Source organism: Prionailurus viverrinus, chromosome D1 (genome assembly GCF_022837055.1).
Source record: "Prionailurus viverrinus isolate Anna chromosome D1, UM_Priviv_1.0, whole genome shotgun sequence".
NCBI lineage: Eukaryota > Metazoa > Chordata > Mammalia > Carnivora > Felidae > Prionailurus > Prionailurus viverrinus.
Genome location: NC_062570.1, coordinates 4,096,744 through 4,120,405, shown reverse-complemented (window position 1 = coordinate 4,120,405; position 23,662 = coordinate 4,096,744). Strand labels below are relative to the sequence as shown.

The 23,662-nt window shown below is 40.4% G+C and overlaps 1 protein-coding gene across 4 annotated transcripts in view; it reads right to left on the bottom strand.

The window, feature by feature from the left end:
- Positions 1-23,662, bottom strand: part of GRIA4 (glutamate ionotropic receptor AMPA type subunit 4) — a 396,844-nt gene that overhangs the window by 65,180 nt on the left and 308,002 nt on the right. For all 4 annotated transcript variants that reach the window (XM_047879444.1, XM_047879447.1, XM_047879445.1 and 1 more), the window contains 3 exons: positions 9,429-9,587; positions 3,851-4,018; positions 2,569-2,673 (listed from right to left, as the gene is read on the bottom strand). In XM_047879444.1, the coding sequence (XP_047735400.1) occupies positions 2,569-2,673; positions 3,851-4,018; positions 9,429-9,587 (432 nt within the window). The remainder of the gene's footprint in view (positions 1-2,568; positions 2,674-3,850; positions 4,019-9,428; positions 9,588-23,662) is intronic.

Genomic DNA, 23,662 nt, shown 5'->3' with positions numbered 1-23,662 from the left:
AGGGGTGCCTGGGTGGCTCGGTTGGTCAAGCTTCTGACTCTTGATTTCGGCACAGGTCATGATCTCATGGTTCAGGGGATTGAGCCCTGCCACCGGGATCTGTGCTGACAGAACAGAGCCTGCTTGGGATTCTCCCTCCCTCTCTCTCTTTCTTAAAAATAAATAAACTTAAAAAAAAATAAATTTAGAAAAAATGTATCTCACCTCCAGGCTGTTGTGTGGATTAAGTGTAAAAATGCACATCAGTTTTCCATTTTGGTGTGTGGGATGTAACCTGCTCTCAATAAATACAATTGTTCCAATTAAAAATCCCTGCACCAGGCACGTCTGGTTCCAGGGCACTTCCTGGGGGTCAGTGGAGTGGAAAGGTCCCACCACACTCAGGAGCCAGCGTTTCTGAAAGAGCGTCATGGCTGCTCCTTAAGGAGTCTCTCCATCAGTTCCTCTGTTACAGAAGTCACGGAAACTGACAGGCAGACCTTCTGATCTATTTTCAGAGACAGCTCCCTTGCCGGCAACTGTTCCATTTACAAGAACGATCGCTCAGTTTGCAGACATTTTGCCGAGTTCCACTAGCAGAGTGTTTCTCGGCGTGGCTCGTTTTTAAGTTTGATATTCCTGACAGAAGGCCCAAGTTGCTCGCTGCCACGGAAAAACGAAGACGGATGAGTCTACCCGATTTTACACTTCGTATTTCTTTTAAGGGTTTTGGATGGATGTCAGCTGAGTGGGAAGATGTTCATCACTCTCCCAACTTGCTCTTTAACCTTCGCCTCCAAAAACCTTAATTGCCGTTAGCGTCACGGTTCAACAGGCCATGGAAGGATTCAGTGCCATATACAGCTCCCTTGGCTATTACTGCCAGCTACCACCAGCTTCCTTTTTATTCTTTCTTTTACGGAGAGGTCATTCTACCCTCTGTACTTACTGTTTTGTGAAGTAGGGGGTCGTCTCTTGCATTTCGCAAAGCTTCTGTTTACATGGCTCCTCTTGCAAAGTCTGGTGTGTGGCCGGAAGGTGCGCTGGGAGGTGAGCCACTGTTGTTAGGGCGGGGACTCTGTCTGCTCCACAGAGGGGAGAAGCATTTGCCCCAAACAGGCTGCCTCCTTTCTTGTTGCTGGCTGTGTGTGGACGCAGTGGGTCCAGTCGGTGTGTACATGGGACTCACCACGTTTCCTCCTGGGACCACATCTCATTCCCTTGCCATGGGCGGTGTCCTTGGAGGGGCCCATGGGGCAGGCCTGTTCCACAGGTGCCCTGTCACCTGCTCTTCCTGACCTGCTTCAGGTTCTCACCACGTCCAGCCTCCCTTTCCACCTGTCTGAACGCTGGTTTCCTGCGTCTAAAGCCTCCCTCCTCGACACAGCCTTCCTTGATTTGTCTTCCTCCAGCTGGAAGGGATCTCCTCCTCTTTAGGATTTCCACATGCCTTCTTTTTAACTGTTGCAGAAATGACTATATTCTACCGTGCAAGAAAGTAAACTCCTTTGGAGCAGGACCACGTGGGTGGGGTAATAATGTAGAAGGTTCTGGCATCAGACACATCTGAATTAAAGTCTTTGTTTTCTCATTGCTGGGCCTGAGACAAGGAGCTATAACCTGTCCGGCTGTAGTTTTCTCGTTGGAAAAAGGGAGCTCATAGTACTCACATTACAAGTTTGTTGGATTAAGTCATGCCAAGTCCAGTGTTTGGGACACAGCAGGCATTCCATACGTTCTAGCTACTATTACTGCATTGTAGCAGGAAATTATACATGAGACAGTTTTTTAAAACAGCCAAGGGTTGAGACAATTTTTAGATGAGGGAACTGAACACGTCTTTCCTTGAGCATCCTAGCTAATCCTAGTGAAAGGAATGTTAAAAATTGTATGTGTTGAGTATAAAGTACCTACTACTACTGAGATTGGATTGTCTGGTTCCGTAACATCAAGTACTGGCTGGATGTTCAGATGACCAATGATATGCCCAGTCACGTCATCGGACCAGCAGAGTCACCTTCTGAAATCCAGGAAGCTGGCATCAGCAGCTTCCTATCCAACTTCCCCATCCCCTCAGTTAGAGTTTCCCAGGTGTTTGTTCCTCTACCCTGCTGGCCAAGTGATAAACTTAATCTCATCTTCTATCTGCTCTTTCTTTTGTTCATTGCAATGTGTTTACTTGCTTATTTCAAGAATGTTTCATCTGTTCTAAATATGTTTTGTTGTTCTGATGATTTCATAAATGACTGCATGGAGGTGAGTACGTGTCTTATCTGCAAGGTATGCTTTCCTGCACTTTAAATTTTGGTTTTTGAGACTCTTTTTGCTAAATCTTTTTTTTAAAAAATGTATTGTTTCCACTTTGGATACAGGATATAAACAGCATATAAATTAGTTTGTTTCAGCTTTGGCATACCATTAAATATCAATTAGGTGACACAAGAATTTACTTCAGCTCAGATTATTAAAAAAATGCTATTTGTAAGTACTCACATTTAAAAACCAATGTAGACCATCCAGCTACCTATTACGTATAAGCCTTTAAAAATGTCAAATGCAAACTAAGAAGACCGGTTGAGTGTGGCTCACCTTTCTAGGCCCTGTGCTCTTCAGCTCAAACACATCCATTGTGTAATTGACCCTACGTCCATAGTGGTCAAACTGAACATTTCCTGTCAGTCCTTGAATTCGAACCTATGAATGAAAAACAACACCCACACATATATTCATTTGCCATTTTGCTTACAGAAATCTTGAGTTCATTTGCTATAACTATAAGCTATGAATGACTAAAATACCATAGGATATTTGAGCTGCTGGGATATAATCTGAAAGAAGTAAATCAAAGGGATATAATCAATTCTGATATACACTTGAAAGAGGAATATGTTTTTTTTTTTTTATGTGATAAAGAATACTTCCTTAATATTGAAGTATTGCCTATGGGAAAGGAAATATGGGTTATTTATAGTTGCCTTTCAGTTTTATCTATGTATTCACATAATACATTAAATAGTCCTGATAACCATACTGTATCATATTCTCCTTGATAATATTAAAATTAAGCCCTGAGGGGTTTAAAATACAAATATACTAAAAAAAAACTTTCAAGGGTTTTTTATTCCAAATTTCCTTTTAATTAATTTTTACCTATGATCTGAACACATGGCATTTCAGAACGTTTAAAATGTAAGATTACAAATATACACATATTACATTAATCGTTTGAAAAATACTGTTAGTATAACCCAGAGTAAAATAAACAAATTACTTAATCCAAGTTTACAAGACAATTTAAAGATCTACTGTGGTAGTAATTAGCAGTGGTTAAAAAACATTTCTAGTTCTTGGATGTTCTGGCCCCAAGATAGCATGGACTTCCTAGAGTCCTCGTAGTTAGGTAGGTCAATGTGACTGAAATAAGTGAGTTGTAAACAGAGGTGATGAGTGTCACCACTGGGCCACAGCATTTAATTGCCAATTCAAAACCTTCCATAACTCTCTTTCTCTTTGTAGCATTTGAGACAGTTATTGCTGTGTTAGCCTGAGTGATTACAACAGGCAGAGTACCTCTCCTAATCTAATGTGTGTGTGTGAATGAGAAATACTCCTATTGTTTGAAGTCACTAGGACTTGGGGTTGTGATTGTGACATGACCTAGTTTATCTTGACTAAGCATCTATATAAGATATGAACAGTATTCTACTTAGTATTTTATTTAGAAATGTCTCAAAAATGATAATGGCTTAATATATTAAAATGGCAATTGTAATATAGATTTACTCTCAAAAAAATTATTCCATTTTCTTGAAGATGCCACACTTAACACTGTGAAATCAACTGAACTTAATTAAATAAAATTGTGAGTTACCTGTTTGAGTGTCCTCTCCATGTCAATTCCCTGGCCCCATGGAGCAGCAGGATTTGCCAGACAATCCCCAGCATTTCCTCTCCTTGAAATATCAATTTTCTGCCTCCTAAGATTTCGGAAAGTTTCAGCCATCACAAGGACTCCATCATAAGTCAGAGCAGACGTATACTAACAAAATGAAAGTAATTATAATGGTGAATGATCAACTCTTATCAGTCACCAGGAACAGTCTTGGGGTCCTTGAGCACCTGAAGAGAGGCCATTAAACAGCCTCTTGCCTGAAGGACAGTTAAATTACTGATATTTAATTGGCTCTAGCTTCAGAAATTTCTATTATCACTTTATTACAAAGAGTGTATACTGAATCTTACCACTCTGATTTTAAAAGGGGAAAACACACTCTGAAAAATAGAAATTTTAATGCACAGTTTTCCACTGGGTGAGAAAAGCAAGACCCCTTGGTGAGGTCTTTTCACTGGGTCCGAGTAGAAACAGATAAAGTACAAGCAGCTAAGTGCATTATTACCACCATCTGCCTTGAAGTCATGTGCTGCGGCGGAGTCCAGAATGGCTGGGGTGCCTCATTCTCCTCTTCTGAAATGCCCAGCAGGGCTCCTTAAGATTTATTGTGCATTTACTGACTTGAAGTGTCTATGTTGGTTTGGTTTCTCAGAAGAATGTGGGAATATTTACTGTCAGCCATAAGATGCCAGAAACAACATCTACTTATTGAATAGAAGTGTATGTACCCGTCACTGTGCTACATAGGAATGAGCATAGTTAGGTCCACGCATGTTGTCCGGTGTGCATGTGCACGGGAACATTAGGTCATCCCCCTAAGTTTCTGCTGTCACATAGGGTCAAAGTAGAGACTTGAAGTGAGGACCCTGTGCTTTCTGATGATGCCCCTTGCTTCTCTGTGAGAAAAGACAAAGCCCTCAGGAAAAAATTATTCAGGATAGATGAGGAAGCGAGAGGAAAAACCAAGAACATGTAACTTGTTTAAGCTGAAAATAAAAAGAACAGTGCCCTGGGCGCCTGGGTGGCTCAGTCGGTTCAGCGTCTGACTTCGGCTCAGGTCATGATCTCACGGCTGGTGAGTTCGAGCCCCGTGTCAGGCTCTGTGCTGACAGCTCAGAGACTGGAGCCCGCTTCGGATTCTGTGTCTCCCTCTCTCTCTGCCCGTAACCCACATGCATTCTGTCTCTGTCTTTCTCAAAAATAAACAAACATTAAAAAAAAAAAAGAACAGGGAATATGTGTTGGCTTTGACTCGGCAATGCCTGAACACGTGGAACACAGGGCACAATTTTCCTGAAGCATGGCAGAGCGCCAACCACCAATCATGACAGAGGCCTGCCTGATCTCTTTCCCGAGTTCCATCTGGTCAGATCTCTATGATGAAAACATTGTAAGCCTGTACCGGAGGCAGTTCTGTGCTGTGGAAGGTAGAGGATGTCCCCTTGCTTTGCTGCTAGCAAAGGAAGAAAAATCATTTGAAATTCAAATTGCAGAAAGTAAACTTAGGCGATGTGACTAGCAGGCACACCAGCTGGAGAAGAGAGAATGAAACGTGGATGAGGTCGAGAATATAAATCCTAACAAAGAACCTTTCTATGTAGAGAGCCCAATTAAAACGCTTCATCAGGAAGATGTATGGGAGACCTGTAAACTATGAGCCTTGTAATATATTCTCCTAGACATGATGAGATAGGCGTAAGGGCAGGCATGTACCATAGGTAAGGGCCAGCTACCCTCGTAGCTGGGATGATGTTCTACCTCCTCCCCTGCCTGGACCAGACATCTCTGAGCAGAGAAAGCCATCAAGTCATGTTGTTGTTGTTGTTGTTTTGGAAAGTAAGAAAATAAGAACAAGAAAGAAAGAAGAACTTCCTGAAGACCTAAAACACCTGAGAAAAATGCAATGTTGGTATTTTAGGTTTCAAGAAAGGAAACAACAACGACAACAACAACAACAACACATTGTCACTTGTTTAATAGGGAGAATAAAGCTGAGAAGAGATGGCACCAAAAAGCGAATGCACTTGCTGTGTTTTAAAAAGTCCATCCATTTTCATGAAACAAGTGAACTCCAAAAGAGAACAGATATCACAGAGTGGAGCATGAGTGGCAAGGGCCTTTGACAGGTTGGAGAGCTGGGACTTGGGAAGATGTAGTGGTTTATATAGATTTTCCTTTTTTGAAGGATATAATTCTCTTCCACGTGTCTTACTGTGTTAATGTCCAAGAAATCAGATTTGTGGACGCACATTTCTAGATGGCATCTAGAAAATTCTTACTGACAAAACACTTCATTTTAGGGCTGGATAAAACTCCGGTTTGGCCTGGAGTTATTCCTGCTTTAAATGGTGATGACAATGGTGAAGTGAATTCTGGTTACCCAGGTTCAGAGATAACAAGACAGAGTTTGGCAGAATCATAGTGCAGCGCTGAGAGCCTGAGCTTTGAAAGAAAAGGACTATGTGAATTCTAACTTGTTACTCCTAGTTTTATGGGAATGAGTACATTTTCCAGCTATGGAACACAAAACAGATCAGAATCAAACCAAACAAGCTAACAGTGACTATTTCCTGTGGTTGTTGCAAGGATGAAATACCACATCTGAGAACTCTTTGAAAAATGTGCTAGACATTGGCTAGGAATGGCAAAGTCTACAAAGATGTGTCCTAGATGGTTACTGCTGCGATGGAGTTGACAGAAGTGCAACAATAAGCACATAAAAAATTGCATTAAGTCCTCTGTGAGAATTACACGATTAAATAACATGGAGATTACACAGCAGAAAGGGATTGTATTTATGGGGAGACTAAGGAGAGGCTTCATAGACACAGTAGGATTTGAGATGAAGGCTCATATAAGGTGGTTGGGTTTGGACAGCTGGAAATAAAGGTGGAGGACAGCTAAGGTGGGAGCAAGGACACAGGGACTGGTAAGGAGGGGAAAACTTCAGGGCCGTCCAGTGTGGCTGGCCAGAAAGGCAGCAGAAGCACCCATGACTGGAAAGACCTGCTGGGCCTGCACTGTGGAGTGCCTCTATTCCAGAAGGTTTCCTTTTCTTCACAGCAGGGGGGTGACACGATCAGAAATCGTGTTCCAAATCTTTGATGAGGCACCAAAGAAACTCAAGGGAAGTTCAGTTAAGTACATTTGATCCTCATTACTCACAGATCCAATATCTGCAAATTCACCTACTTCCTAAATTTGTTTGAGATGCCCCAATCAATAGCTGCAGGGGGTCATCTGCAGACGTGTGTGGAGTTGGTGAAAAACAGGGTCACGCAACACACGCACACCCAGCTGCAGTCAACCAAGGCAACGCTCTGCCTCCTTGTGTCTCCTCCCACACTGTAAACAAGGGGCCTCTTGTGGTCTACTTCGTGCCAGATTTTTCCACAGTGATGTGCTTTTCGCTGAGGATTTCACTTTTCAAGATGACCCAAAAGTGTAGTGCTGCTGTGCTATGTAGTGATCTTCCGTGCAAGAAGGCTGTGGTGTGCCTTGTGGAGAAAATACACGTGTCAGATAAGCCCTGTGGAGGAATGAGTGACAGCGCTGTTGCCTACGAATTCAGTGTTAATGAATTAACGATGCAATACATAGGGTGTCTGTAAACAGACTTAAAACAACATGTCATATGATATGTGTTGAATGGTTGACAAAAATGTTATGGCCAGAGGCTTGTAAGAACCTAATGTTGTATTTCCCTTAGGAGCACGTGTTCACATGTCACTCATTGTTCATGGCAACTGTATAGACCATAAATACCATGTGTAATGAGAATTGATCACGTATATTTATGAAATGCCTAGTAAGTGCCTAGCATCATGCTAATAAGAGCTGTGAAAAATGAGAAAATTATGTTTTTATATATAAAACAAAGTGTCTCACTCTGTGACATAGACAAGTGTAGTTGGAGGTTATCAAGTAGGAGACACTGGGATGGGCTCAAGGCAAGATAGGGAAAGACTGACCCCATCAGTGTGCCCAGAGGGGAGAACCACAGTGGACACTCGGACCATGTGGTGATGTTAGTAGCCACAAGGAGCCACAAAACCCTACAGAGAAGCTTGAAGCCTGTTCTAGATACCACAGCTCAAAGGGTCACAAGATCTTTGAACGATGGTTTACGGAAGAAATGCTGAGCAAAACGACGGTGTGACCAGAGACAGGATGAGGAACAAAGAGTCAGACAGATCGGTGTGAGGAGCAGTAGTGCAAGGAAGTCTCTGCACACAGACAAGAGAATGAGAGGAACGTGTGGCAAAGTGTCCGGATCAGAAATAAGTCCAACAGGAAGCTTTGTACATCCTCTCTTTGCACATTAATGCTTGATATAATTGGGCTTTACGGAGGATTTATCTCTGAACTTGCATGAAGGCTAAAGGACTTCTCACGGTGCTTTGAATCTGGACGGTGATTTGCATCTTAAAAATATTTAGGCTCTTTAATATGCTTTCACATGCATTATCCAAAGTATAGAAAGTGGTAAAATATAGTAGACAACACCCTTGTCTAAGACTCAGGAAGCCCATGATTCAATTCTGGGCATCCTGCAAACTCAGAGATGGCCAATTAACACACCTGTGTAACAACTTGTATTTATTAGCTCCTAAAATCAGAGGGTTGGATGTGGTGCTTGACGCATAGTGGATACTCAATAAAGGCTCTGTTTTGAAATTTCATGATTCTATAGAGTAGTGAAGCTGATATGATCAGCCAAATTCCTGTTTTATCGAGGGGAATTGACATAGCTGGTGGGAAAAGTGTTACATTGAGAGAACAAAAGACGTAAGACTATTTACCTCTTGATCTAGATTACCTATAGTTTTCTAGGATTGAATTTCCAAAGGACATTTGAAAACATTTTAGTAGAAAACACTGACAGTGAAGGATCAGTGCACATTGAGAATGAGAACTGCCGTAATTATGCAGGAGCTCAAACCCACTAAGCTGGAGTTGGAGACACATTACACCATTATTTACATGATGTCTACGGCCACTGTCTCTTCAGCTGAGGAGAAAATGGGCTGTGATGACAAGTTTGCCAGCTTCTTTTGTGGCTACCACTAACATGCTTCTGCAATGTCAGTTAGAGAAACATTAAGCAACCTGACCTTGAACTATTAGTGTCAAAGAGTTTTGCATTTTACATTTCTACCAATTCCCCAATTTGCCTACTCATTATAAATCACTTTGCAAATACAGTTTTTGCCTAGCGGCGGTTTGGGGGTGGACTAGTTACCAAGGTTTGTTCACCTTTGAGATATTCAGTGAGTGAAAAATTGTTTTAAAGTCTACAGTTTCTTCACAGAAATTTATATGCGAAGGAATAAAAATAATAATAGTAAACTACTTGAGCTAATGTCTAACAATCCTGCTCTTACATATAAAACTTAGAAATTATTAAAGACTTGTACAGTGCAGTGCTAGTGACAAAAAGCTTGCACTCTATGCCACACTATAACTGACAAACATTTACGAGAACAACTACATAATGAACTTTCTACCTTAAATTTTAAAAACGCTAAAAATATATAAGATAAAAACAAATACATACCTTTGGAGGAGTCTCAGATCCTGGATACTCTCTCTGGTCTAGTTTCTTCCAGCGATCCATTAGTTTGGTTACCATAGGTGTATTAAAATCAACCAGCTGGAATCCTGTAACATTGGCTCCACCATGGATAAATCTCTCCAGAGAAATATCCTTGAATCCCTATAGAAATCAATATGATAGTTTGTTAAGTTTAGTTCATTATTATACATTTCAGTTCTTCAATGGAAACATAAGTTAATAACCAACATGTACATTTATCCATATTTCTAATAAAGCAATGGCTGGAAACGTGGAGGGTTTAATTATGCCAATTTAACTGTTAAATTCTGTCATTCAAAATCTAATACATGGGGAAAGCAATAAAGATATTTTTAGTTCAGTTCAACTCAATTTAACAAGTATTTCTTGAATGGCTCTGAATGCCTTTTATGAAGCATGAAGGGGGATATAGCAGATGAAAATGACAGTACCAAAACGTCTCCTATTGAGGCCATAACTGCCCTCTGATGGAGATATGTAGAAACGTGTCTTATGTGAAGGAAATATCAAGGTAGTATACTTTGAGTATGTGATGCATAGCACCTTTATGGGGGGGGGGGGGGTTCGGTTTAATTACAAAGTAGTCTAAAAGCAGACAGAGCCAATAAGTTGAGCCAGGGAGAGTAAAAGCTTTGATCGTATGAGTCACTACAACCCTTAGAGTCCTGGGATGTGGTAATGGAAGAGAAGAGAGCAACACAGGCCATTTGTGGACTTCTGTGTGTGGGAAACAAGATGGTGTCCCCAGGCGGGCTAGGGAAGCTTTGAGGGAAGAGTGTTCTCTCTCTTGGTCCACACATAGTTATTATCTGAGTTTCAAAAATTCTGTAAAAATCACTTATTTTATTTTTTAATTTTTAATTTTTTAAATGTTTATTTATTTTTGAGAGGGAGAGAGAGAATGCAGGAGGGGCAGAGAGAGACACAGAGAATTCAAAGCAGACTCCAAGCTCTGAGCTGTCAGCACAGAGCCTGACATGGGGCTTGAACTCACGAACCATGAGATCATGACATGAGCTACAGTTGGACGTTCAATTGACTGACCCACCCAGGTGCCCCTTTTTTAAATTTTATTTATGTATTTATTTATTTAAATTATTTTATTTAATTATTATTATTATTTTAATGTTTTATTTATTTTTGAGACAGAGAGAGACAGAGCATGAGCAGGGGAGGGTCAGAGAGAGAGGGAGACACAGAATCCGAAGCAGGCTCCAGGCTCTGAGCTGTCAGCACAGAGCCCGATGTGGGGCTTGAACTCCCGAACTGTGAGATCGTGACCTGAGCTGAAGTCGGACGCTTAACTGACTGAGCCACCCGGGCACCCTGTGCCCCTTTTTTTAAAAAAAGTTTTTATTTATTTTTGACAGAGAGGGAGAGAGAGAGAGAGAGAAAGAGTGCAAGTCAGGGAGGGGCAGAAAGAGAGGGGGATAGAAGATTTGAAGTGGGCTCTGTGTGCACAGCAGAGATCCCAACGTGGGGCTTGAACTCACGAACTGTGAGATCATGACCTGAGCCAAAGGCAGATGCCAACTGACTGAGCCACCCAGGTGCCCCTCTTTCCTTCTTTCTCTCCCTCTCTTCCATCCTTCTTTCCTTCCTTCCTTCCATCTATCCATCTATCATCTAATTTTTTTATACCTGGGCCCTTTTTTCTGGTAAGTATTTAAGGTGCATTACAAATATACTCAATAGAAATTAAAAAACAAATAGACAATTGCAAGAAGAGGAGAAAAAAGCCTATTAGGTAAGCAAATTAACAAAACCAAAGGTATTGGCTCAGAGAAATGTTTGCCCTTCCCCCACACCCCCAACACACATGCTCATGAGTTTGCAGCATCCTTATTTGCCTTCCTTTTGGTTTTCTCTTAGCATTAAGTCATTAAAAATTTTTTTTTAATGTTTATTTTCAAGAGAGAGAGAGACACACACACACACAGAGTGTGAGTGGGGGAGGGTCAGAAAGAGAGGCAGACACAGAACCTGAAGCAGGCTCCAGACTCTGAGCTGTCAGCACAGAGCCCGACGTGGGGCTTGAACCCACAAACTGTGAGAGCATGCCCTGAGCTGAAGTCAGACACTTAACCAACTGAGCCACCCAGGCTCCCCATGTTTTGTTTTTTTGTTTTGTTTTGTTTTGTTTTGTTTTTAATGTGAATTTGATTCACTTGTGTTGAGGAAACTAAGAAAAAGTGTTTTGTTTATCTATTTATTTATTCTTTGGCAAAAATAAAATATGCAGCTGTGATCCTGTGGTCATAGCGAGAACCAGCGCAGGAATCAGGGAGAAGAGAAAGACCCGGTGCTCCCTCTCTTCCTGAAATGTGTCTCAGACTCGATTTTGGAAACGTCTGTGTTTTTTGTTAATAACAAAGCAGGTTATATACACACACTGCTGTGTGGCTACCTGAGGAGAAACGGCCCGTCTACTGGCAACTATGCAAAGTTGCTCCTGAAACCTCCAGGAGTGTGCGTTTATAGCTAACCTTGATGCTGCGCTTCTTATGTGTTGGGCACTGTGCTGAGCACCTCACACGGGCTATCCACTTAGTTCTCATCACAAGCTTGGAGACAGATCGGCATCTCAGACTTCTCTTACAAACAAGGAGACCCAGGCTCGGCAGATTACAGCAAGACTCTGTAGGATTACCCAGAAACACACACGATGTGTATGAACCAGGACGACTCTTGCGTTTGCCGTCTTTGCCCTCTGCTCCTGTGTCTTCCTACAAGAGTATGTGTTTTCAGTTTTGGTACCTATCATCACTGCCTCTAGCAGAGGGAGGGTGATGCTGTAGAAAACTGCCCAGACCCTGACCCCTCCTCCGTAACCCTCTGGCCTCAGGTTGCCCGTGTGCAACACAACAGTCACAACGCTGGGGTAGCTAGCACATCTGGTTTGAGTTCGGCCAGCGATAGCTATTATTAATTAATCCCCTCGACAAATACTTATCTCAGGCCTATTACGCGCCAGCTAATTTGACAGCTCATCGGTAACATTCTCATTTCACTGGGAAAGAAACTAGACACCAAAAAGCAAGTCTACGTTTCTGAAATGGGAAAAACACTGTCCATCAATCTCAAGCTAGTTAAATGTCAGCTGAACATTTGTTTGCGTCTATGAGAAGATAGGGCAGAGTCACAGGCAGGCCAAAAAAACCACAAAAATTCAGTTTTCTAAAAGCCACAGTGATTCAACTATTGCATTAGTTGCTAATTGACGACATTATTATTTTCTTTCAGCAGAGGCTGAAATCAAAGAGCTGTCACGCTTTCTCTCATTGCGTTATCCCACAGCTGCAAGACACAGGCAGAGACGCAGCCTTCAGAAAAACCATCTGATGGAAAGTCTAACCGATGAATAACAGCCCACATTTCTCTGATTCTATCCTACTGCTCTGCTGAAGGTGAAGGAAAAAATATTACTGCATCTGATTTTAAACTCCTTTCAGTTATGATCTGAATGAATGGTGGGTGGCTCAGTTAATTTTAGCCATGTCTGCTTGAGGACAGGCAATATTTTTCCTTTCATATACTTTAAAGGGTTTTAGATCGAAGAGTGATAGGATCTAGACTGTGAAGCAGTATTCTTGGAAACAGTTACTTTGGTGGCTCTTTAGACTTCAGTTTTTAACCAGAGAAGTGAAGACACTGCTATAAAATTGTAACTCTTCAGACAGTGTGTATGTGTGTGTGAAATCCACGGCTGAGTAACTAACTTGACTAACTTAACAGTGTCTATATAATACACTGATACCCTAAGGAAAGATTAACCTCCAACTCGGTTTTCCTCTTAATGTCCATTTACAGTTCATACATCCGATGGGGGCAAAGAAGCAGAGGGAAATTAATAAACTACAGGACTTCAGATATCCTGCTGACTACAGATGTAAATCTGCAGGTCGATCACATCATAGGTGTTTAATAAATGCTCGCCCTTTAGCATTTGTCTAATTCTGATTACATTCCTGCTGTTTTGCATTTCAGGCTCAAAGGATGACTAAATCATATCGACACAGCTCTGGTCAGTTAACAGAAGGACTGGCAGGGAGCATGGGAGAGGTTTCCTTTTTTAACGTCTTTGAAAAGCCGGGTTGTTAAGAAATTGACTTAAAGTATGCATTTTTGGTGATCAAGTGTATAGATGGTGGAATCAGACATGCTCAGTGCAGAAGTTAAAAAATGCAGTAAGCACAAAGCAAGAGGTAAAACAATGTCTTCAAGTTCATGGAATCTCGAGTGGGGTCATCGCCCTAGAGCGAAACTATGCTATTGTGCAAATTTTGGGAAAGGAGTTCTAGTCCCCATTTGGACATCAACTGGATGCTGACATGTGGACAAGTCACTGCAATTTCCTTACCTTCCAGATGAGGTGTGGGTGGTGTGTGCATGTCTGTGTGGTTCTGCGTGCTGAGGTGAGGGACAGGCAAGGAACAGATGCAGTGAGTCTTCAGGGACATACCCTGGTCATTCCGTAATTTTATAATTTCACAGTACTTCATGAAAGGTCCAGGTGTTTTCCTACATGGAAATGGAATGTATTTTTAAGATGAGAAATCTAAATGAGAGCAAGATTTCAGGACCTTGCCTTGTAGGTACAACAACGTCCACGGCTTCTTGTGGCTACTGGTGGCTCTAGTGACATACTCTGCTGGAGGAGGGGTGAGGAAAGATATGAATACAAACACAGAGAAGGTCTGTAGGGCCAGGTGCCCCTCAAGTCTGGCATACGAAATATTTAAATGAATGCCCATTTTGTGGCTACAGCAGGTATTTACCCATCTTGATTTGATTTATTTGAGTGATTTATTTTTTGCAATCAAACAGGACAGAGTTTCAATCTTGCTTTTGAGACTGAGGGTCTGTGTGATCTTGGATAAGTGACAGTGAACCCCAAAGTCCAGTCTATAGAATAACATATGGTCTATGTTGAGGGTTAATTAGAATAATTATGGCAATGAAATAAGCACAATGACATAAGCTGAGAGACAGAGGATAGCCAGCCACTAAGCAAAGAGGAAGGATAAGGGCACTTCTTATAGGGTCAAAAAAGGCACTGTTCCCACCTCTTATTCTTTTTTAGAGAGAGCACTTGAGTCGGGGGAGTGGGGAGAGGGGTTGGGTACCATGAGAGATTCTTAAACAATGCTGAGCATAGAGCCTGACATGTGGCTTGATCTCATGGCTGTGAGATCATGACCTGAGCTGATCAAGAGTGGAAGGCTCAACCCACTGAACCACCAGGTGCCCCAATGCCCTTAATGAGCTTGCGGGGTGCTAATAATGTCTTACTGGCAGCTGGGCCACAGGATAGTGGAGAATATCCGGTATACAGGAGGTAAAATAATGATTTCATGACTAAAAAAAAATAATGCATTTTGTATTATATGTATTCTTTAGAAATCACGGGGTGATTTGTGAGCCCTGACAAGACACTATCAGATTAAGTGCATAAGGACAGCTTTCTAGAAGATGTGACTCTTAATTGGGTGGGGTAAGTGCCTCCCAGGGAGACAGAGTAAAAGCTGTAGAGAGATATCAGGTATCTGGGAACTAGTCTGATTTCAGGAAGGGGCACATGTAGGGTGCAGTGGGAGAAAAGATCTGGGATTAAGAGGGATAAAGCTGGAAGGGCTTTGTGCTTTGGGGAAAAGAGTGTCAACACTTCACCATTAAGGATTTTTGCAGCCTGGCACCTAGATTTACCCTGGTAGGAGAGGGTAACAGATGGGATGGTGGCAGTGCGTCATTTTGAGACCTGCCAGTTTTGTGGAGAGGTGAGATGACTAGTATTATCAGGTAGGGTTGGAGAAATCTCAGGGTCCTTCCCTTTCACAAAGCACCTGAATCCTTTTATTGTATTTGCAGCCTGGAGTCAAAGAAATAATTTAAGCTGGGAAAAAATATGATCATACCTGTCTTCACACACACACACACACACACACACACACACACACACACACGGGAGCAAAGTAAACACAGAACCTGAAACAAGAAAGTCTGTGGGCAAAGTAGGGAAGCAATTTCCTCCCTTAGATCTTTGAAAAAGACAGTATAGTGAACCAACAGATAAAGTTTTCCTGCCTGTAAGTATCTGGGAAATTTCTAGAAGAGAGCTTAATCTAATGAGATACCATAGGCTTTCACCAGTACCTCTAGATGATGGGTATGTCTAAGTAAAATATTCCCACATACAAACAAAAACAGGACAGAGAAAAGACATATTTCAGCAACCTTTCCTTACAAATTTTACTCATTCTTAGTATTCCATTGTTAATGATAGTGGCAGTGATATCATGGAAAATTTTCAAAAATCTGGGACAGGCATGTCCATTCACCTACACATGAGGCACAGCTCATGCTATTTAGATGATGCCAGCTCCCTGTGGGTCTTCTTGGACTCTTGGCAGGCTAAATAAAGTTTGGGTAATAAAGAAACAGGGTCCCCATTCCCTCTGGCTCCTGAATGGAGGTGAGATTCCCAGCACACCGCAGTAGCTACAAAGGGAACCAGTGGGGCACGAGGACATCGATCTATTCGCATTACATCCAGACAGAAGGTTGTGTGAGATTGAATCACAGTTAATTGAAGATGATAAATTTAACTTACGGATAATGAAAAGACAGTTTAAGGAATGCTGATGAACTTTCACAACCCATTCGCATCCTTACTCATAACGAAATGGAATTTTATTTTATTTAAATATGTGGAGTCTGCCTTCAATATTTCAGCCAAAGAATTTGATGGTCATTAAGGAGCCAACGTTTCTGTGACTGTACTTATTTTCTTTCTCGGTTTAGAGATTTATCATTTTGAAAGATCCCCAAAAATATCCATAATGAAACTCAACTTCTCCGTGGAGTAAACCCTGCTGGACTTTTGCAAAAATGTGTGCCTGTAGATAATTTCATGCATCACATACTGATGTCTGCCTTGCTTCATTCTTTGGTAAATTCAACTTGGTGTTCGTACTTTCTGCTTTCCTTTTCAACGTTATGACTACGGAATATTAAAAATTTTTTAAAATGTTTGTTTATTCCTGAGAGGGAGACAGAGAGACAGAGAGACAGAGAGACAGAGCACAAGTTGGGTGGAGCAGAGAAAGAGGGAGACACAGAATCCAAAGCAGGCTCCAGGCTCTGAGCTGTCAGCAAAGAGCCCGACGCGGGGCTCGAACTCGTGAACTGCGAGAATGCGGCCTGAGCTGAAGTCGGACGGCCAATCGACAGAGCCACCCAGGTGCCCTTGACTACAGAATATTTTAAAGTGTCTGGACAACTTGTATCTACCAGTAACCGGTAAGAATTGTTCATTTAGAAATCAGTTCTAACTACTACTGTTAAATCAGTCTCTCTTTCAGCTATATTGAGGTATAATTGACAAGTGAATTTGTAATATATTTAGAGCAGATAAGGCGATGATTTGATGTACTGACGCTTTGTGAAAGTGTTCCCACCATCGAGTTCATTAACTCATCCATCACGTCACGTGTTTACCTTTTTTTTTTTCTTTTTAGGTGAGAACCCTTAAGTTCTACTCTCTTAGCAAATTTCAGTTATATGATACAGTATTACCAACTATAGCCACCATGTTATATATTAGATTCCAAGACCATATTCATCTCCTAACTGAATGTTTGTACCCTTTTACCAACGTCTTCCTATGTCCCCCACCCTCCAGCTCCTGGGAACCAAAACCCTATTCTCTAAGACTTAAATCTATGAGTTAGATTTTTATTTTATTTTTAAATGTTTATCTATTTATTTTTTTGACAGAGAGAGCTAGAGAGAAAGCAGAGGAGGGGCAGAGAGAGGGAGACAGAAAATCCCAAGAAGGCTCCACACTGTCAGCATGGAGTCTGACATGCGGCTCAAACCCACAAACTGTGAGATCATGATCTGAGCTGAAACCAAGAGTTGGACACTTAACTGAGTGAGCCACCCAGGCACCCCATGAGTTAGATTTAAAAAAAAAATTCCCAATATAAGTGATACCATGGAGTGTTTGTCTCGCTCTCTCTAATTTCATTTAGCATTATGTTATCCTGATTCATCCATGTTGTCACAAATGGTGGGCTTTCGTTCTTTTTTACGGTTGAATGTGTCCTATATCTTTTATCCATTCATCTGTTGGTGGACACTTAGAGTGTTTCTATAACTTAGCTATTATGAATAGTGCTACAATGAAATGGGGGTATATATATCTTTTTGATATAATGATTTTTTTCCCCCTTTGGATGCATACCCAGAGCTTGGATTGCTGGATGATATAGTAGTTCTATTTTTAATTTTGTGAATAATCTCCATATTGTTTTCGACAGAGGCTGAATTTCCACCAACAGTGTACAGGGCTTGCCCACTTTTCTACACCCTCAACAGCATTTGTTCTCTTTTAAAGAATAGCTATCCTAGCACATGTGAGAGAATAGCTCATGGGGGTTTTGATTTGCATTTCCCTCATGATGAGGGATGTTGAATACCTTCTCATGTACTGTTGGCCATCTGTGTGTCTTTGTTAAAATGGTGCTATGCCCATTTTTAAAATGAAGTGTGCACGTATGTGTGTGTGTGTGTGTGTGTGTGTGTGTGTGTGCTATTAAGTTGTAAAAATCCTTGTATATTTTGGATATTAACCCCTTCTTAAATATGTGGTTTGCAAATATTTTCTCCCATTCTGTAAGCTGCCTTTTCATTTTGTTGATGCTTTCCCTTGCGAGATAGAGCTTTTTAGTTTGTTGTGGTCCCACTTGTTTATTTTTGCTTTATGTGGCTGTGCTTTTGGTGTCAAATCCAAAAAACCATTGCTAAGGTCTATGTCAAGGGGATGACGTCCTAGGTTTTCTTCTAGCAGTTTTATAGTTTCAGGTCTTATGTTGAAGACTTTAACCCGATATTTATTTCATTTTTGTGTATAAGACAAGGGCCCATTTCCATTCTTTTGCACGTGAATATTTACTTTTCCCAACAGCATTTATTGAAGAGACTATCCTTTTCCCATAGTATATTCTTGGCTGATTTGATGAAAGTTAATTGACCATATATGCAAAGCTTTATCCCTGGGCTCTATGTGCTGTTACACTGATCTGTGTGTCTGTTCTTATTCCAATAGCGTACTGTTTTGATTGCTACAGCCTGGTAATATAGTTTGAAGCAGGAAGCATGCTGCCTCCAGCTCTATTCTTCTTCCTTAAGATTGCTTTAGCCATTTGGGGTCTTTAGGGGCTCCAAACAAATTGTAGGATTGTTTTTTTCTATTTCTGCAAAGTATGGTATTTTAATACTGATAGGGGTTGCATTCAATCTCGACAGTGCTTTGGATAGTATGGAAATCTACACATACTTTTAATTTAATACTTCCATTCTATGAACACACAATATTTTTCCATTTACCCGTGTCTTCTTTCATCCATGTCTTTGGGTTTCTGGTGTACAGATCATCCACTTCCTTGGTTATATTTATTCCTAAATATTTCTATCACTTTTGATGCTCTTATTAATAAGACTGTTTTCTTATTTTCTCTTTCTGATGGTTTTGTTGTTACTGTATAGAAACACAGATGATTTTTGTATACTGGGTTTCTATTCTGCAACTTTAATGAAATCATTTATTCTAATAGTTTTAGTGGAATCATTAAAGTTTTCTTTTTTTTTAATGTTTATTTTTGAGAAAGAGAGGGAGAGTGTGTGCGTGTGTGAGTTGGGGAGGGGCAGAGAGAGACACACACACACACACACACAGAATCAGAAATAGGCTCCAGGCTCTAAGTTGTCAGCACAGAACCCGATTCAAGCAGGGATTGAACTAACTAACCTGAGATTTTGACCTGAGCTGAAGTCGGATGCTTAACCAACTGAGTCACCCAGGTGCCCCATCAATGTTTTCTATATATAATATTGTAAGATCTACAAGCAGAGGCAATTTTATGTCTTCCTTTCTGGTGTGGATGTCTTTTATTTATTTTCTTGCCTAATTGCTCTAGCTGGGACTTCTAGCACTATATTGAAAAACAGTGGTGAGAGTGGATATCCTTGTCTTATTCCTTACCATAGAAGAAAAGCTTTCAAAGCTTGTCAACATTAGTTGGGTATGAAGGTAGTGGTGGTGGGCTTGTCATACATGGCTTCTGTTATGTTGAGGTATATTCCTTCTATACCCAGTTTTTATCATGAGATGATGTTGAATGTTGTCACATGCTTTTTCTGCATGTAATGAGACGATCATGTGTTTTTAATCCTTTTGTTAATGTGGTGACTGAGTTGTGGATGGTGAGCCATCTTGGCCTCTCTGGGTAAATCATGCTTGATATTGGTATGGCCTTGGTATGATCCTTTTAATATACCTGCTGAATTTGACTTACTAATATTTTGTTGAAGATTTCTGCATTTATGTTCATCAGGAATATAAGGCTTTAATTTACCTTTTTATTGTAGTGTCATTGTCTGACTTTCGTATCAGGGTAACAGTGGCTTTTTAAAATGAGTGTGGAAGCGGTCTTTCCTCTTCTATTTATTGGGATAATTCCAAAAGGATTGGTATTAACTCTTCCTTAAATGTTGGTAGAATTTAGCCATGAAGTCATCTGGTCCTGAACTTTTTTTTGGTGGGGGCATTTTGATTATCAATTCCAACTCTTCACTCATTATTGGACTGTTTAGATTTTCTTTTTCATCATATTACATGGTAGGTTGTATGCTTCTGGGAATTTATCTGGTTCTCCTAGTGTTCCTTTAATGCTGGTGTATAATTGTGTATAGCACTGTGTTAACGATCCTTAGTATCTGTGTCATGAATTGTATTGCATCTTCTTAACATTTGTTATTTTCTTCAAGTCTTCTTTCTTTCTTCTTAGTCTAGCTAAAGATTTCTCAATTTTGTTTACCTTTTCATAAAACCAGCTCTTAGTTTCATTGATCTATTGTCTTTTTTGTTTCTAGTTCATTTATTTTCACTCTGACCTCTGCTATTTCCATTCTTCTACTAACTTTGCCCTTAGTTTGTTCTTTTTCTAGTTCCTTGAGGTATAGAGTGAGACTGCTTATGTGGTATCTTTTTGTCTTCATGTAGGCATTGTTCACTACAACCTTCCTTCTCAGAACTGCTTTCGGTGCATCCCACATGTCCTAGTAAGTTATGTTTCCGTTTTCACTTGTCTCAAGATATTTTTTGTTTTTTTTTTAAGTTTTTTATTTAAGCCACTGGGTATTCAGGAGCATATGGTTAATTTCCACATTTTTGTAGATTTTTGAATTTTCTTCTGGGAATTGATTTCTAGTTTCATATCTATGTGGTCAGAAAGGATGCCTGATATTTCAGTGTTTTTAAGTTGATGAAGATTTGCTTTGTGGCATAACATAAGATCTATTCTAGAAGGTTCCATATGTGCTTGAAAATGTATATTCTGCTACTGTTAAGTCAAAACTTCTGTCAGTTCCACGTAGTCCAACAGGTAGTTTAAGTCCAAACCCTCCTTACTGATATTCTGCCTCAAGGATCTAGCGATGACTGAATATGGGGTATTAAAGTTCCCTACTGTTTTTGTGTTGCTGTCTATTTCTCTTTTCAGATCTGTTAATATTTGCTTTATATATGTAGGTGCTCTGACGTTGGGTACACAAATATTTACAAATGTTATATTTTATTGATGAATTGACTTCTTTATCATTATAAATGACATTCTTTGTCTCTTGTTATACTTTCTGGATTACAGCCAATTTTGTTTGATATAACTATAGCTACTTCTTCTTTCCTCGGTTTCCATTTGCATGATCTCTTTTTTCTATTCTTTCACCTCTGATCTGTGTGTATGCTTCAAGCTGAAATGAGTGTCTATAGAGTTGGGTCTTTTCTTTCTTTCCTTCTTTTTTTAGGAACCTATTTTCATTCAGCCACTCTACCTCTTTGGATTGGAGAATTTAGCCCATTTACATTTAAATAAATGTTGCTAGGAATAGACTTACTACCAACATTTTATTGTTTTCTAACTGATTTATAGTTCCTTCCTCCCTCTCTTCTTTTGTGATTTGAGGATTTTCTGTAGTGGTATGTTTTGACTCCTTTCTCTTCATGTTTTGTGTTTCTATGAGAAGTTTTTGCTTTGTGGTTACCATAAGGCTTAGATAAAACATCTTATAGCTCTAACAATGTACTGTAAGCTGGTAACAACTAAACTTTGAATGGATACAAAAACTCTACAATTCTACATATTTCATCCCACATTTTATGTTTTTGATGTCACAATTTACGTCTTTTTATATTGTGTATATATTAAGAAATTATTGTAGTTATAATTATTAATATTTTAGTTTTTTTTAACCTTTATAGTAGAGTTAAAGTGATTTACCCACCACTATGACAATATTGGTGTATTGTAAATTTTTCTATATATTTACCTTTACCGCTGGGTTTTATACTTTCATGTGTTTTCATGTTACTAATTTGTATCTTTTTATTTCAGCTTTAAACATTAACATTTCTTTTTTTTTTTAATTTTTTTTTCAACGTTTATTTATTTTTGGGACAGAGAGAGACAGAGCATGAACGGGGGAGGGGCAGAGAGAGAGAGGGAGACACAGAATCGGAAACAGGCTCCAGGCTCTGAGCCATCAGCCCAGGGCCCGACGCGGGGCTCAAACTCACGGACCGTGAGATCGTGACCTGGCTGAGTCGGACGCTTAACCAACTGTGCCACCCAGGCGCCCCAACATTTCTTTTTTTTAATGTTTATTTATTTTTGAGAGACAGAGCATGAGCATGGGAGGGGCAGAGAGAGAGGAAGACACAGAATCCAAAGCAGGCTCCAGGCTCTGAGCTGTCAGCACAGAGCCCGACATGGGGCTCAAACCCACGGACTGCAAGATTATGACCTGAGCCAAAGTTGGATGCTTAACCAACTAAGCCACCTAGGCGCCCCTAAATATTAACATTTCTTATAGAAACACTCATGATCAATTCTTTCAGCCTTTGCTTGTCTGGAAAGTTCTTTATCTTTCTTTCAGTTCTCAGGGACAACCTTGCCAGGTAGAGTATTCTTGGTTGCCAGTTTTTTCCTATCAGCACTTTTTTTTTATTAAATATTTATTTATTTTTGAGAGAGAGAGAGAGAGAGAGAGAGAGAGAGGGAGAGGGAGAGAGAGTGTTTGAGCAGGGGAGGGAAAGAGAGAGAGGGAGACACAGAATCTAAAGCAGGATCCAGTCTATGAGCTCATAGTATAGAGCCCAACACGGGCTCAAACTCATGAATCCTGAGATCATTACCTGAGCTGAAGTTGGACCCTTAACTGACTGAGCCACCCAGGTGCCCCTCAGCACTTTCAATATATCATCCTATTCTCTTCTGGCTTATAAACCTTCTGCTGACGGTCTTGTGGTGGTTTCCTTGTACATAACAAGTTGTTTTCCTCTTGCTGCCTTTAAGATGCTCTCTTTGTCTTTAACTTATGACAACTTAACTATAATGTATCTTACTGTATGTCTCTTTTTTTAATGTTTATTTCTTTTGAGAGGGAGAGTGAATGAGCAGGGGAGGTACAGAAAGAGGGAGAGAGAGAGAGAGAGAACCCAAGCAGGCTTGGCACTGTCAGCACACAGCCCAATGTGGGGCTCGATCCTGATCCTGTGAACTGCGAGATCATGACCTGACCTGAAGTCTAGAGTCGGATGCTTAACCAACTGAGCCACCCACGTGCTGCCCTAGATCTTGATTTCTACTTCTTTCCTCAGGTTAGGGAAGTTTCCAGCCATTATTTATGTGAACAAGCTTTCTGTTCCTTTCTCTCCTCTTCTTCTTCTGGGAGCCCTATAATATGTACACTGATCTATGATGGTGTAACAGAAGTCCCTTAAGCTATCTTTACTTCTTTCGTTTTCTTCTTCTTTTTACTTCTCTGAATGGATGGATTCCACTGCCTTGTCTTCAAGTTAGCTGAGCTTTCTTACTACCTATTCTAGTCTCCTATTGAACACCTCTATTGAATTTTATAGTTCAGTTATTGTATTCTTCAGCTCTGTGATTTATGTCTGGCATTTTAAAATATTTTCTAACTCTGTCAAAATTCTTATTTTTGTTAATACTTTGCTCTTCTGGCCTTGATAAGCATCTTTATGACTGCTATTTTGAACCCTGTTGTGTAAATCATTTATTTCCATTTCATTAAGATTTATTTCTGGAGATTTATTTTGTTCTTTTGTTTGGAAC